Consider the following 16,519-nt stretch of genomic DNA (forward strand, 5'->3'; position numbering starts at 1 on the left):
GATTAGCAGTAGAATGTAATATTTTTGGTACAACATATCCTGGTATCTACTATTTCCACACACTACAGCTATTTAGTCCTTTGGGAGTATTTTGTTTTGACAGAATGATGTGTTGAATTTGAATGCATAAATATTAGAGGTCCAGAGAAAGCTTAACATTGGGTTATTGATATTAAAGTTTTTATAAATCACACACACACGTTTGGACAAGTATAAGATTTTCTTATATTCTTTATCAGTATACAGTAATCTTCAGGCTGCATTTATGAGTTATTGCAGTTGATGCAGCACTAACAACCGACTCTTATCAGAGGAGTGTGAGAAACTAGGTAAAATTGATAAGTTCCCATTCAGTAATGTAGCAAACTGGAATAAAGGATCAAAGCTATTACTTAAGATGTTAGTATTTGATATAGGATTTATAAAGTCCATGACAAGGTGGGTTCAGCAAGAAAAGTATGTTTATTTTTCGTTCCACTATTTATCTTTGCAAGTATAGAGGATTAAGGGTTATTTAATTAAAATAAAAAATATGTTCAACTAATGTTGAATAATATTAGAAAAAAACTTAATTGGTAATTCCTGACAGAATGAAATGGAGGAAAATCGAGCTGAGCGATTACGTAAAGCTACCGAACGTTTGCGGAGTCCTGTGATGTTCAGTAAAGATTCAGCTGTGAGGCGAACTCATCTTCAGTCATTTAGTCAGTATGTGGAAAGCAGACCAGGTGAGGAACTCTTAAGATAAAAATGTTAAATTTCTCTATTGCTTTTCATTCTGATCAGTTGTTAGAGAAGATTCATAACAAGACTAAAATTAATCTTCTCTGTGTAAATCATTTGCTGTGCTTAAGGTGAAGTTGATAGTTTTATCCAATTTCTGAATATCTTTTTCTCTTTTACTTAAAAAAGAGATTAAAAGGCAGAGATCAATACCAGAAGATGCAAAGAAAGGAAATGAGGAGAGGATGGAAATATGTGAAACAACTCCAAGAAAGCCACCAGAAGATGAATTATTTAGTGTATGTCTAATTTTTCTGTGGTTTAGAGATTGCTGATCTTTTTTTGTCATTTTAGAATCACTATCTTTATTGCTAGCAAAAATGAGATGTTGGGTTTTCAGATGTCAATCACACACATTTTCAATGCAAAGCAAAAGGGGTGCACCACTGAATTAGTCTAGTCTGCAGTGTAGTGATAATTGTCAGATAAAAGATGAATTTTTCAGACTTGCATCCTTGAGACATTTCCATCAGGGCACTTCCCATAAAGAGATTCCAGTATTGATCTACCAGGAGGATTTTAATTATTACAGAAGTAGATACTGCAAGCTTCAGTTGGAAGGCAAAGTCACTGGAGACCTGCTAGAATTTCCCAGACAACCCATTTTGTTGGCATGGGTTAATGGGTGTTCAACCTTTCCATTATACGGATCAGCCATGAATTACCAGCTGAATGATGTTTGCATTAATATAATATATATGATAATTTTTTCACTTAATTAATGGGGAGGTTCAGCACAGTGAGAAAATAGGCTGATCATCTGTAAAATTGATTTGTGAAGAAAAATCTGATGGACAGTTAAGAGGAAACTTGCTGGTGGACAGAAGTAGAACAATTTGGGGAAAAAAGCTTGCAAAATGTATGATCTTAAATTGGTCTTTTTTTACTCAAAACATTACATTGATCTTTGCTTTATGTAAAGGAAATATACTTATTGGGTTATATCAGCAGACAATTAATAAATGGGAAAGCATTTTAATCTGAGTTTTTGAGTCACACAGCAGAGACTCTTTGACTCTAAAACTCAGATTAAAAATGCCTTCCCATTTATTAATTTTCTGCTGATATACCCAGTAGGTTTTGTTTTAATTTACATCAGAAGAAACAATAGCCATATTTAACTTTTTATTCTCTGGGAGTTCATTTAATGGCTAGCTGCACACTAGAGACAATCTAAATATTTTTTTGCACTGCACTGAATTAAGGAAAATATTTTTATAATTACCTTATGTATCCTTAATATATTTTCTAATCAACAGAAAGGGTTCAAAGACACGAGTCAGTATGTTGTCGGAGAATTGGCAGCGCTGGAGAATGAGCAGAAACAAATTGACACACGGGCCGCAGTAGTGGAGAAGCACCTTCGCTATCTCATGGACACAGGTACGGTGCCCAATTACACTGTAAACAGTTTTGGCAAATTGAGTGTTCACAAACTCTTATAGAGTTTGAAAGTGTGAATCTTTGAAGCCTGAATGTTCAGCAAACTGCCTTGAAAATGAAAGGCTGTGAGTCACAGCCACCTCTCTGGGCACTGGTGATAAGAGTGCCTTCATGGGAAGTGATAACTCACCCTGATACTGTGTGAGCCAGCACTATTGAACAGTGTGCTCATCCATGCAGAGCTGGAATACATATCCGTGCCTCATTGATATGCTGCAGCAAAATTTGAGATCTCCACTGTTCCCCTGATTCAGAGGAAAACAGTTGGCCTGCTACAGCCAAGTACTGCATGAAACCATGTATGCAGTGTAAATGGAAGGTTGTATTGACTAAACAGCAAAAATTTGAGAGCTGTTATAGATACTTGCCAATTATTTTTCACAAGAGTAGGTAGGAAGAATTCCATGATATTTTCAGCTTCTTTTACACATGATACTATGACAATATGATAATCGTGGACATGTACATATATGTTGCATTCTACAGATACCAGATTGTTAAAATTTATAAAAAAGAACAGTCCTCGTGATGCTAGACACAGGGAAGTGAGATGAAATGTGTTTTGGTTAATGTTATGGGAGCACTCAGGAGTAAAAATTGTATTCATTCAGCATTCATTATTCAGACACACAATAAGAGAAGGCGGCAAACTAAAGGGCAGTTATCTTGTAGATATGTCCATCCCAATGTGATCCTCCACCATGTTACGTGTGGACCTGACTGTGGAATCTTTTACAACAGGTAGTAACAGGATTAAATGCTTGCCTTGAATCAACTTCAATTGGTTTGCCCTGAGACAGCCAATGCTATTGTGAGCTATATTTAGAGAAAACAAGGATATTACAAAGATGGAAGTTAAGCTCATCTGAATGTTGAGCCAGGAGGAGATGAATGTCCTTTAACCTCAGATTAAAGCTACTACTTCTCTGTCTCCCTACTATCTTTCTTTAAGATGCTCGTTTAACTCATTGACTTTAAACCAAGTTTTTGACATCTTACCTACTTTCTGTGGGCCAGTTTTTAAGTCTCTTGCATTGTGTGTTCTTTGACGTTTATTTGTATTAGAAGTGCAACAGGAACACAAATTGTCTTTGCATTGTCACTGTCCCAATTTTCCCTCACCCTGTTCTTGTCCCTCTGCCCACCCCTTCTCTACTTTGTCAAGGTACAATGTGAGCTGTATTTCACAATAAAATGTTTAAAACATAATTTATCTTCCACAATTTAACAAGAAAAAGTGAGCCTATGTCCAAAGACAAAGTTTTCTTTTCACTGTTTTCCTTAACTTAAGTGTATAAAAATTAATTGTACAGAAATCATTTACCATGGTAAAACTATACATTTCAAGGAATGTCAGTGGTGGACCAGTGGACGGCCTGCTTAACTTGGTTTCTGAATCACTCCAGTAATTTGAGTGCAAAAATCTAAACTAACGCTCTACTACAGCGTCAAGTGGATGTTAAATTAATAGAATTGGCAAATTCCAGGTGAGATAATAAACTAAGCCCTCAGAAGCGTAAGTACAAGATCCTATTAAACTATTTTGAAATAAACAGCAAAGTAATCTCTGATTCCCTGAATCAGATTTTGCGGTCATTATCATGTCTTTTTTTGGGGGGGGTGGGAAGGATTTTATTTTGTGGAAATTTGCAACACTTTCTTACATTTACTGTACTGAAGTTACATAAAGCATCTTGGAATCATGAAGCCTTGAGAGGCTGTACAAACTTGAACATCTTTTTCTTCAAATGTATTTTGTTTAAATAAACAGGTCAGTGGTTTTAAAATGTATTTCATTTCAGTATATTCTTATTTTGTTCTGTCTCCCATAAAGAAAAAATACTGAATGTTGTAATTCAGTAATCACCACTTGGGACCAGCATTCTTTATTGCATTTTCTGTGTAATGTAAAGAAATTAAAAATGTGCTCTCGATTTTAAGGTATTTGATTGTAAGAATAAGTGATAACAACAAGCCCAGGTGAAATTTGTCATTTGTCAGAGTGAGTGTATGACGGGCCAAGGCCAAGTTTCCCAGTAAGATGTTGTAGCAATGTCGCCAGTCATCATTTTATACCATATGGGTGAAGTTGATCAGCACTCAATCAGCATTACTCATTCAAAACCTGGATTGTAATTGTTAAGGTGCATCAAAATGTCTGAAGGTGTAAATTTTGTTCCATAAAACAAAATTAATAAGTAAGATGCAATATTGGTTTAAAGACAGCACAGATGGAAAAGAGGACATATAATATAGCAGAAATTTGTGGAAAGCTAGCGGATTGGAAAGCTTTTAAAAACCAACTAAAATGCATAAACAGAGAAAGATGAAATATGAAGGTAAGCTAACTAATAATGTAAACGATGATACCAAATTTTTGTTCAGATGTATAAGAAGTAAAAGAGAGGCAAGAACGGATATTGGACCACTGGAAAATGATGCTGGAGAGGTAGTAAAGGGAAGGGGGGCAAAGAAATGGTATTTTGCATCGGTCTTCACTGTTCTACTTAGACCTTAGCAGTATCCCAGAAAGAGTGTCGGGGCAGAAATGAATGTTGTTGTTATTACTAAGGACAAGGTACTTGGGAATCTGAAAGGAGGTAAGTCACCTGGACCAGATGGACTACACCCCAGACTTCTGAAAGAGGTGACTGAAGAAATTGTGGGGGAATTAGTAGTGATCTTTCAAGAATCACTAGATTTTGGAATGGTTCCAGAGGACTGGACAATTGCAAACGCCACACCATTCTTTGATAAGAGAGGGAGGCAAAGAATAGGAAATTATAGGCCAGTTAGCCTGACTTTAGTGGTTAGCAAGATCTCTATTATTAAGAATAAGGCTTCAAGGTACTTGGAGACACATGATAAAATTGGGCGAAGTGGGCATTGTTTCCTTAAAGGGAAAGAAATCTTGTCTGACATTTCTGTTGAACTTGTTTGAGGAAATAACAGACAAGATAGACAAAGGAGAGTCAATGGATGTTTTTTATCTGGATTTTCAGAAGGCCTTTGACAAGGTGCCACACACGAGGTTGCTTAATAGGAGCCCATGATATTACAGGAAAGATACTAGCCTAGCATGAATAGAAGATTGGCTGACTGGCAGGAGGTAAAGAGTCAGAATAAAGGGGTCCTTTTCTGTTTGGCTGCTGATGACTCGTAATGTTCCACAGGGATCAATATTGGGACCGCTTCTCTTCTGATTTTATATCCATGATTTGATGGTGGAATTGTTAGCTTTTTGGCAACGTTTGCAGATGATATAAAGATTGGTGGAGGGGCAGGTAGTGTTGAGGAAACAAGGAGTCTGCAGAAGGACTTGGGCAGATGGGAGATTGGGCAAAGAAATGGCAGATGGAATATAGTGTAGGGAAGGGCATGGTCATGCTCTTCAGTAGAAGAAATAAGATTGTAGACTATTTTCCAAACAGGCAAAGAATTCAGAAATCGAAGGTGCACAGGGACTTGGATTCTCGTGCGTGATTCCTTAAAGGTTAACTTGCAGATTGAATAGATAGCAAGGAGAGCAAATGCAATGTTAGCATTCATTTCCAGAGGACTAGCGTATAAAAGCAAGGATGTAATACCGAGGTTTTATAAGGGATTGGTCAGACCACATTTGGAGGGATTTGGAATATTGCGAGCGATATCTGAGAAGTGATATGCTGGCATTGGAGAAGGTTAATAAGAGTGATCCCAGGAATGAAAGGGTTAATGTATGAGGAGCGTATGATGTCTCTGGGCCTCGCCTCACCAGAGTTTAGAAGAATGAGGGGGGAGGGGGGTTGTTGGATCTCATTGAACCTACCAAATATTGAAAGGCCTATATAGAGTGGATGTGGTGAGGATGGTTCAAATAGTGAAAGAGTCTAGGAGCAGAGGGCACAGCCTCAGAATAGAAGGATAGCCATTTGGAACAGAGATTAGGAGGAATTTATTTAGCCAGAGAGTGACAAATATGTGGAATTCTATGTCATGGACAGTTGTGGAGGCAAACTCATTGGGTATATTTAATGCAGAGGTTGATAAGTTCTTGATTAATAAGGGTGTCAAAGATTACAGGGAGAAGGTAGGAGAATGGGGTTGAGAAGGAAAATAAATCAGCCATGATTAAAGGACAGAGCAGACTTGATGGGCTAAATGGCCTAATTCTCCTCTTACATCGTATGGTCTTTTGGTCTTAAAAGAAATTAATAGCATTGCAGTTTTTTTCTCATAAATCAACATCTATACAAAGAATAAACACGAGATGCCCTGCAGATGTTGGAAATCCAGAGCATGCACACAAAGTGCAAAATGTTGGCGGAACTTAGCAGATCAGGCAGCATCTGTGGAAGTGAATAAACAGTCGTCATTTTGGGCCGAGGCCCTTCATCAGGTCTGGAAAGGAAGGAGAAAGAAGCCAGTATAAGAAGGTGGGGGAGGAGGGCAAACTAGATGGTGATAGCTGAAGCTAGGTAGGTGGGGTAGGGGGATGAAAGTTCTGGAAGGTGATAAGTAGAAAAGGCAAAAAGCTGGAGGAGAAGGAATCTGAAAGGAGAGGAGAGTGGACAATGGAAGAGGGGGAAGGAAAAGGGGTACCGGGGGAGGAAATAGGCAGTTGAGTAGAATAGGGAAGTGGCCAGACTGGGGAAGTGAAGAAAAGAGAAGAGGGAGGGAAAAATAGTTACCAGAAGTTGGAGAAATTGATGTTCATGCCTTCTGGTTGGAGGCTACCTAGACGGAACATGGTCTTGCTTCTCCAACCTGAGAGTGGCCCCATCATGGCAGAAGAGGAGTCCGTGGACTGACATGTTGGAATGGGAATGGGTATAGGAACTGAAATGATTGGTAACTAGGAAATTCCACTTTTTGCAGATGGGACTTAGGTACTAGACAAAGCAGTCCCCCAGTCCACATTGGGTCTGACCAGTGCAGAGGAGGCCACAATGGGAACACCAGATACTGTAGACAACACCAACAGATTTGCATGTGTAGTGTTGCCTCACTTGGAAGGACTGTTTAGTGCCTTGAATGAAGTGAGGGAGGAAGTGAATGGGCAGGTGTAGCAATTCTGCCACTTGCAGGGATAAGTGCCAGGAGGGATAAATGAACAAAGGAATTCAAATGTGAATTGTTGCCTCGCTTGGAAAGCCTGTTCGGGACCCAGAGGTGAGGAAGGAAGAATACAGAGAGAGAAAAAACATTTTACAATCTTTTCAGACCTTTGAAAAGTGTACAATTGTAATAATAACATTTCAATATTTACTTTTATAATAATGTGACATGAGAATAGTCAATGCTGTTCAACAGAAAATGTGTAGTATTTGCAGATAACAGTAAGCCAGTGTACAATATCAGATTGTACTTCTTTGTATGTAACTAAAACAGAATCATTTTTAAAGAATATACAGAAGATGTATTATTTTTTCCCTTACTTTCCACTAAGCTCCAATCTGGAAGTAGTTCTCATTACTCTCAAGCACAAGCTTTGGAACAGAATTGTATTTTTAGATGATTGTTTGTCAACAGAAAGATACAAACAAATTAATAGCTAAAACAGCTGTGATTCTATTGCAATATCAAAATATTGGAAGAAAAAGCACTTATCTACAATGCTACAAATTAGTTCTTGATTCAGTAAGCTTACCACAAGGTTGGCAATTTAAATAGCTCTGAAATGAAACTTAATCTTGGTATTCATTTTTTTTTCAAAATTGTCATTATACTTTTCATTCTGCAGTATATATTGTATTATATTAATATTTATTTGGTCACTTCAATGAATCAATTATATTTTTCCCAAAGCTTTCATAATCCATTCAAATTGAATCTGATCACTGGGACAGTTCAAGACACAAAAACTTTTTAATATGACTCCCTTTAACCTCTTTTACAAAAGAGAAACAGTGCTTTGTTTTTGGACTTTACTCCCAAAGCAGTTGTTATTTCTGTTGGCTTTTTAATTAACTGGCATGATGGTGTTTTGCACTGATTCCAATATAGAATGCCTTTACAAGGCTGATATTTCCCCTATCATAACAAAACTTAGAAATTACCGATATTTTCAGTACTTTCATGGTATTGTTTTAATTTCCTCACAATTTTGCATTGCAAAAGACTGTCTTATTTGCAAATCAGTTTTTTTTAACGATTGAAAGATGACTTTTTGGCATGTATTTCATAGCAATATTGTCCAGCTAACTTGTACTATTAATGAAAATACTGCATGAAAATTTAGTGTTAAGGAATCTAAAAAGGTACATGCAAGACACATCAGAGGATCCTCAAAAAAGAGGACATTAATTATTGTAATTGTGAGCATTTGCATTAGCTTGTAAGCACGTTTAAAGGAGAGTTTTAAATAATTTAAAAAAAAATTTTACTTAGCGACCAATATTACCTTTTGATCCAGAGCTAGCTCTACAAGTAAGTTCTGTACATATGCAGTTTGTCACATTTTCCATTATGGTGTCCCTCAATGAATTGAAAGTAATTGGGGTGGTTAATTTATTTACATAGAGCAGTTCACAGTGCATTAAATAATAGAGATAATTGAACAAGAATTGTCAAGTGTGTAGTGATATCAGACATATTACAGAAGGGAATGTGCATAAAACTTCATTTCTATGCAGCCATTGTTTATGGTAATTAAGTACACAGATTTATCCCTTGGTTGCCTTCCAAGCTTATGGCAACTGCTATTGTTGTGTTCCATTAATATGTAATCAGGAAATAGTTTAATTTTCTAATCTGCAGTTAGAGAATTCACTTTATAACAACGCTTAATTACTGCAATGCTCTAATAATGCTCATGGTTATGAAAATTTAACCAATAAGGTAAGCAAAAACAGCTGCAGGGATTATCATACCAGAGGTGGTGCTTCCTTAATGAACATGTTATTCCTTCACCAGAGGGAGCTCAGTGTCCTTCAGACTCTTGCCCACATCTTACAATTGCAGAGTCACAGCATTCTGTGGAGAAATATGGAGAGGAAAATATTAAATTCAAGTCACAGATGAGGTTTGATGATTTTTTTTATCCCGGTGACCATATATTGAGAATGCTTTCTAACTAGAAAATTGCACAAAAACACATTTTCTGCAATCTTTAATGTAATCCAAAGGACTTCCCCTTTCCTGCCCCTAGACAGAGACCTCCAGGTTATTGTCTTCAATTAATTTATTTTTGTCTTTAGCAATAGTTGATATCCTTCTGTTCATTCTTTAAGCTTTTGGATTTCTGTCTATTGTTGTAAGTATTTGCATTTTAATAATCTTAGTTTAGAAAAGGAATTAACGGCTGAACTTTTGGTGAGAGGATCTTTCCTACAGTCGATCAAACACTGTATGCAAGCCATTAATACCAAATGGAATATCATGTCCATGATCATTGTGCCTTCCACATAAAATGGAATTTCTAATATGTTTAAAATCCATATTGCTAGTTTTACATTTTAAAAATTAAAAAGAAATTCTCCAGTTCTCACACACTTACTTTGTCACAAGCTCTGAGTTTGGTTTATGGATTCATCTTCAATTTACATCTGATCATCATTTGGTAATTGGCTTATTATTGTCACATGTACCAAGATACAGTGAAAAGCTTTGTATGTCATCCAGTTAGATCATTCTATATATTGAGGTAGTACAAAAGGTTCATTCTTGGCCACTAGCATGGTGCAGGAGGACTGAAAGATATTTACATGGTGCCATGATTATGAAAGGAAGAAAAACAAAGGACTCAGTACTATATACCTGTCAGCCTGACACTAGTTGAAGACAAATGCTCCCCAGCATGTGGGACACCTTCAGAAGCTGATGCCTGGAAAAGGTGGCATACATCATTAAGGACACCCATTACCCAGGACATGCCCTCTTCTCATTGCTATCGTCAAGGAGGAGGTACAGGAGCCTGAAGGCACACACTCAATGTTTCAGGAACAGCTGCTTCTTTTTGCCATCTGATTTCTGAATGGACAATGAACACAGTATTTTTCATCTCTTTTTGCACTAGTTCTTTGATTTTCCTTTTTTATATATACTTATTGTACTTTATACTTTTTTATTAATATGTATTGCAATGTACTGCTGCTGCAAAACAACAAATTTCACAGCTTACATATGCTGGTGAAATTAAACCTGATTGTGATTCTGATCATTGGCAAAATTCCAATGAATAATATTAAGTATCACTTAGAAAGGCACAGATTAATAAAGAAGTTTTTTATAAATGCATCTGCAAGATGTTGACATTACAGACAAGTCCAATGTTATGAACATTGCCTGTAGCTTAATAATGAGTGGGAAAACAATAGACTGTTGGAAGTTATCAATAAGCTGGTCAGCTTGGTAAAAAAAAGCAGCATACAAAATTCAGTGCAGATTCAAGTTCAAAGTAAATTTATTATCAAAGTACAACCTTGAAATACATTTTCTTGCAGGCACCCACAGGAAAATAAAGAAAAACAATAGAATCCATGAATAACCATACATAACAAAGCAGAGTGCCTGAAAGTGAGTCTACAGGCTATGTAGTCAGTTCAGCACTGAGGAAAGTGAAGCCTGTCCGGGAGACTGATGGCTGCAGGGCAGCAACTGTTCTTGAACTGGTAGCACAAGACCCAGGACTTCTGCAACTCCTGCCCGATGGTAGTAGCGAGAAGAGAGGAGGATGGGTCAAATGCTGGCAGATGGGATGGGCTCAGGTGGGGATCTTGACTGGCACAGAGTAGTGGGACTGAGCACTAGTTCATTTTCCGCTATATTTAGAAAATGCAAACAAGGTAGGAAATATCATAGAGCTCTAGTCAGAACGTGAAAGGATGCAATTGCATGAACATTGAGAGGATATCATAGATATGCTATTAGGGACAGATCATTTGATGTGAATAAAGATTGGATTAGTTGTATTTGCTTACTTTGGAAAAGAGGCTGAAGGTAGTTGATGAGGTGGCATGAAAAGTGAGTGGCCTAGGTTATACTGGAAGTACCTTTTTTCCAGTAATAGTTGTGTATAATCAGGAGACATGGGTTTAAAGTAATTGGTTGTCAGAATCATAGTTTAAGCTAAAGCATGGGGAAGGTCTGGAATATGATGTCTAGAAGGGTGATAAAAGGCAGAAGCCCTCATTGTATTTGAATGAGCAGTTGATATGCTGTAACCTCAAGTTTTACACAGAGCTGGAAAGTAAGATTGAGCCGGATTGCTCATTTTCATCTGTACCATTAATAGTAATCAATCAAACCTGACTAAACCTATCACTCGAAACTGATGCTAAGCAAAAGGCCACATAGGATATTAACTAATATATCCAGTTTTTGTGGTTCAGCATAAGGACAGGCCCTTTGGCCCACTACATCCTTGCTGACCTTATCATCTACATTGCCCAAAGCACTGTCTCTTTATCTGTGCCTTGTATATTTAAGTGTCTGTGTAAATGCTTCAGACATGGTAATTGTATCTGAATCCACCATCTCCTCTGGCAGCACATTACAGAAATCAACCCCTTTTTGTGTTAAAAAAAATCTTTACCCCTCAGTTTCCCTTTAAAATTCCTTCCTTTAACTTTTGAGCCTTTGAAGCCACTCATACATAACATGATAGATACAGTCATATTTCAGTAAATTCATTCAAGTTCCACAGTTTAAGAGAGAGAAAGAAATAGCTATTTCACTTCATGAACAAGTGATAAATTGCACAATAAATAAGTAATCAATGATCCAAGGACACTGCATCGGTAACGTAAAATATATTTACAGTGAGACTTTGACTGTGGTAAAACTCTAAGAATCCACAATACCACCAGCTCAAAATCCTTGTGATTTGTCACCCAGTTCACCAGATAGTTTCCACATTCTGTTGAGTCTCACCAGGGTCTGCACTCACTGGCGCCCATGGTTCCTGAGCTTCAAAATAAATTCAAATTGATGAAGAACTTATTTTTAAAAGGAGACTAAGTTAAAGTGTATTGGGGAATTAATGAAAATCCACCATGTCCTGAGCATATCAAATTATTGGAGTTTTATTGTACAATGGACAGAATTAAGGGGAGATCTTATTCAAACATATATGAAGCTCAGAAGTATGACAGTATGTGTAGATGTTGATATGTTTTTACCAATAGGATGTCCATTCATCCTTTTAGAGGCATTATTTTGACAGTAATTAGGCATATATTAAGTCCACCAAATGTAGAATTCCTTTACTTGATGTGATCACTATTCAAATGAAATAACATGAAGTATCTTCCACTCTCCTCTCATTTGGCCTAAGTCTCGAGATGCAGGAAAAGTAGGTGAAAGAGAATTCAAAATAAATATTCTCAACATAAAGCTTTTTCTTTAAATCTTATATGAGCACATAGTGTGAATGCCAGTTGGCGCTTATGTGATATGTATCATCATATCCCTAGATGTTCACTTTATAAGTCAAATAAAATTCTGCAAATAAATTGATAAATATATGAATATTCAGTATTTTTGAAGCTGACATTCACACCAGTTCAGCAAAGTGTTCTAGAATTAATAATTATATCTCATTTGCCATACATTTTAATTGACTGGTATGATTTTTGTTATTTTTCTTTCATAACTCAAGGAAACACTCGTTCTCATCCTAGTCTGACTGAAGATTTAAACCAAAGTACGTGAGGCGCATAGAAATGTTTCCTGCTTAGAAATACAAACAGCATAGACAGGCTCTAAGTATATTATCAGGCAAGTTCTTTCAGAAACGTATTGCTAAAGAAGCTTAACATTAATTATTGTAACTTTGGGAAGATTACATCCACACTAGCCTTGTAAGAAGCAGCATACACTTCTTGACCTCAAATGCTACAGCTTTAAGACATAAGAATGGCATTTTACCAACTTTAATGGGATAACCAGTATAATCTTTCAGCAGTAAGGGAAGAAAAAGTGTTCTGAGCATAATACCCTCTGAGTTCTGTTGGAAGCTGCCCGTGATGTCTGTGGTGATCATGCTGCATTTGTTTGCACTTCTGCATTTTAAAAATCAGAACAGATACTGCTGCAGATCTTGCATTTCTTAGTTTGTTTCTTAGCTGGCAGCTATATGTTCTATCTTGATGTAGGATCAGCTTTAAGCTTTCCATAAGCACCATTTCTTTTCATTCTTGACCAGATTCATTCCAGTAGGCTTCAACATTGAACATATGTTGTGAACTAACATAATTTCAGCAACTGAGATTTAGTCTGTTCAGAGCAAATAAATCTTCCATTCCTTTCCAACTCTGGTTTGTGAGATGCCAAAAAAAAATCCTTGTTACATCACACACTGTTTTCAAGGTTGGATTGTCATCATTTGATAGGATTTGTGGTTCATTTAGAAGTTTTCAAATGTATTATCATTTTGACTATTTAGCATTTTTATATAATAAGAATTGTTCACCTAATCTTTTTATAATAATACCTCAAGGTTTAATGTGAAAGAAGTTTATTTACACTTTTTATTACAGATTGCTATTGACGATTCTGCAACCTAGTTTTCCAAATGTGATTGGGGTTGTGTGGTTCTAATCCCAGCTGTAAAATTTCAATTTAAAATATTTTATGACAAAATATTAAGAAACTCAATTTGAGTTTGAACCCCTGACTCAGATTCCAAATCAAGTTAAATAATGTAACTGGGAAAAGCTTTCCCATCCCCCAAATGTGTTAGGCAACTTAGACATGGTGTCAGGCTTCAAACATTCTTTAACAATCAGATGAAAAGGGATTGTAGAAGATTAGTGGAAGGGATGCTGAAGGCATTGTCATCAAATTTAGAGATGCATCTACAAGAGTTTTGAGGGAAATTTAAAACTACTTCCTAAACAAAATTAATTTGAGTTCTCAAAGATTTTCATCTTAGCAAACTACTACTAAGAAAGAATGCTTATTAAAAGTATTTTAATGAACCTGTACTTTCCATTGTTATACTGAGTAAGCAAATGTACATGCCATGTTGTGCCAGCATGTGATCCATCAGATTAACATTCTTAAGAGAAGGTTTCCTAGATCTAAACAGTTCAGTTTGCTTGCAGATTTTAGTCCATATTGTTGTGAATTAATTAGAAAAAAGTATTATTTACAAAGTTCTCTTTTATGATATCTTACAGTTATAAAAAGATGAAAACTTTTAAAGGATTAAATTTATCAAAATGTAGATAGATATACTTGGAAGTGCATTTTAATAAGAGCTGATTTCCTATTATATTTTGGGCAAAACTATTTAACATAATCTGCCATTGTTCTGCATGTACTAATAGTTTTAATACAATTTTAAATCTTCCGTATGGCTTTCAGTGTTCATTTCCTTTGAACTCAGTGATTTATTTTTCTTTTTGTGATCCTTAAAATGTGTTTACTACTGCTAATTTTTTTAAAAATTGTGTAAGATATCAAAAATTTGGAATACATTTTTATTGAAGCAAATATTGCTATTATTTTGAATACCAGAAAGAACAATCATCAAAGGCTACAATTGAAATGGTGAGTGATTCTGAGGTAGGCAATGAGAATGGAAAATTTAAGAATTCAAAACAAGACAGATTTGAGTTTAACTCACAGGATCTCCAACGTGATTGGAGCAAAGAAGAAGGCTAATCAATCCTTTGAGTAAGTACAGACTTTATATAAAATGACTACGTCCAACTTAGCCCTGTACTTCCCCTTGCCAATCGATTCATAACCCTACAAATTCCTTCCTTTCAGTGACTTATTCAGCACTTTTTTGAATGCTTTTATTAAATTTGCCTGCACTAGTACCCTGGCATGGTACTCCAGACCCAAACCACTCATTGTATAAAAATAAAAACAAGAGATTTCTTCATGGCAACTCTGGTTCCTTTACAGCACCATCATTCTTTGTCTCCTAGTTCTTGACCCCTCCACCAGTTGGAGCAGTTTTTTTTCATCTGTTCTGTTTATGCCTTTTATTATCAGTTTAAATGCATCTATCATATCTCCTCACAGGCTCTTCGGTTCCAAGAAAATCAACCAAGCTTCTTCAGTTTCTACATAAAATTGAAGTTCTTATCCCTGGACTCATTTAGATAAATCATTTCTGCACTTTACCTCAGGCCTTCAAATCTTTTTTAATGTCCAGAATTGGACATAATATTCCGAGTTATGGCTGGATCAGTTTTGTGAAGGTATATCATAACTTCCTTGCTATTGTATTCTAGCCATCATTTATAAAACCCAAGTTACCATTTTCTTTACTCGCCTCCTTTCTCAACCTGCCCTGTCAATTTCAGTCGACTATGGGGAGGAAGAGTGGACAGAATGACAGTGGTAATCAAAAGAACAGTCTTGTGAGCTTGGATCAGGAAGACTGGGTTTGATATTTCAAAATAATGGCAATGCATAGGAGTTTGGGATGTGCTGATGACTGGCATTTTGTATGTGAAGTGCTTTCAGAAAGGTGCAATCTGATTGATTGGTTCTGGTGCATCAATGAAATGACACATTTGTGCTTTATGTGCATAAGAGGTGAAGTTATGACTTGGTTTAAGGTTCTTGAGAAAAAGCTAGTAAAATTAAATATGAAATGAATGTGAAATTAGAATACTATAGTGAAGTGAAATGAAACAGGACAAAGACAGCATCAAAGTTATTTCCCAGTAATTGTGATTTATCATAAAGAAAGAATTTGAACATGCTTGTTTCCTCAATCGCATCTCATGTCTTCAGTTGTTACACTACAGTCATTAAGCTTTCAGTGTGTATGACACCAGGCATTAACTATATGGAATATATTAGTTACTTCTATCCTCCATGACACCTACCACTACCAAATAGGGTTGAAAATGGTTTGACCTCAAGCTCCCCAATATACTTTAGAGAAAAAGTACACAGGAGGGATTTTAAGGCTGCAATTTAATCTCAGAGTTCAGGAGACTGCTTTCAGAGCTCTTGCAATTTGGATGTTATCTGAACACCTTGATGAGATTACTGCCTTATAATCATTCTTTGTATCCATTATTTCCCATGTAATTAGCTTTTTTTCAAGAACCAGCCAATATTAGCATAATAGATTATTAGTTTCCTTCAAAACAGAATATCTTGTCATAGTTTCTATTTTCATCGAATCTTATGTTAATTTAAATCTATATTAATTGTTTTTGTATCAGTGTATCAGGCAGTCAAGGCAGGAGCTAGCACTTGCTGATTTTTAATTGGTCCACTCATAATTTTTACTGCCCTAAGAAGTTATCATTTATTTATATTAATGTTGCAACTGAAATGAGTCAATTGCACCACAAGTTTTAATTTCAGCAAAAATGTTAAAAACTCCGTTACAATTTGG

The 16,519-nt window shown here is 36.1% G+C and overlaps 1 protein-coding gene across 4 annotated transcripts in view; it reads left to right on the forward strand.

The window, feature by feature from the left end:
* ehbp1 (EH domain binding protein 1) overlaps nucleotides 1-16,519 on the forward strand; it is a 389,918-nt gene that overhangs the window by 325,730 nt on the left and 47,669 nt on the right. For all 4 annotated transcript variants that reach the window (XM_073051179.1, XM_073051180.1, XM_073051181.1 and 1 more), the window contains 3 exons: nucleotides 590-728; nucleotides 913-1,022; nucleotides 2,043-2,166. In XM_073051179.1, coding sequence (XP_072907280.1) covers nucleotides 590-728; nucleotides 913-1,022; nucleotides 2,043-2,166 — 373 coding nt within the window. The remainder of the gene's footprint in view (nucleotides 1-589; nucleotides 729-912; nucleotides 1,023-2,042; nucleotides 2,167-16,519) is intronic.

This window comes from Hemitrygon akajei, chromosome 7, assembly GCF_048418815.1.
Source record: "Hemitrygon akajei chromosome 7, sHemAka1.3, whole genome shotgun sequence".
Lineage (NCBI taxonomy): Eukaryota > Metazoa > Chordata > Chondrichthyes > Myliobatiformes > Dasyatidae > Hemitrygon > Hemitrygon akajei.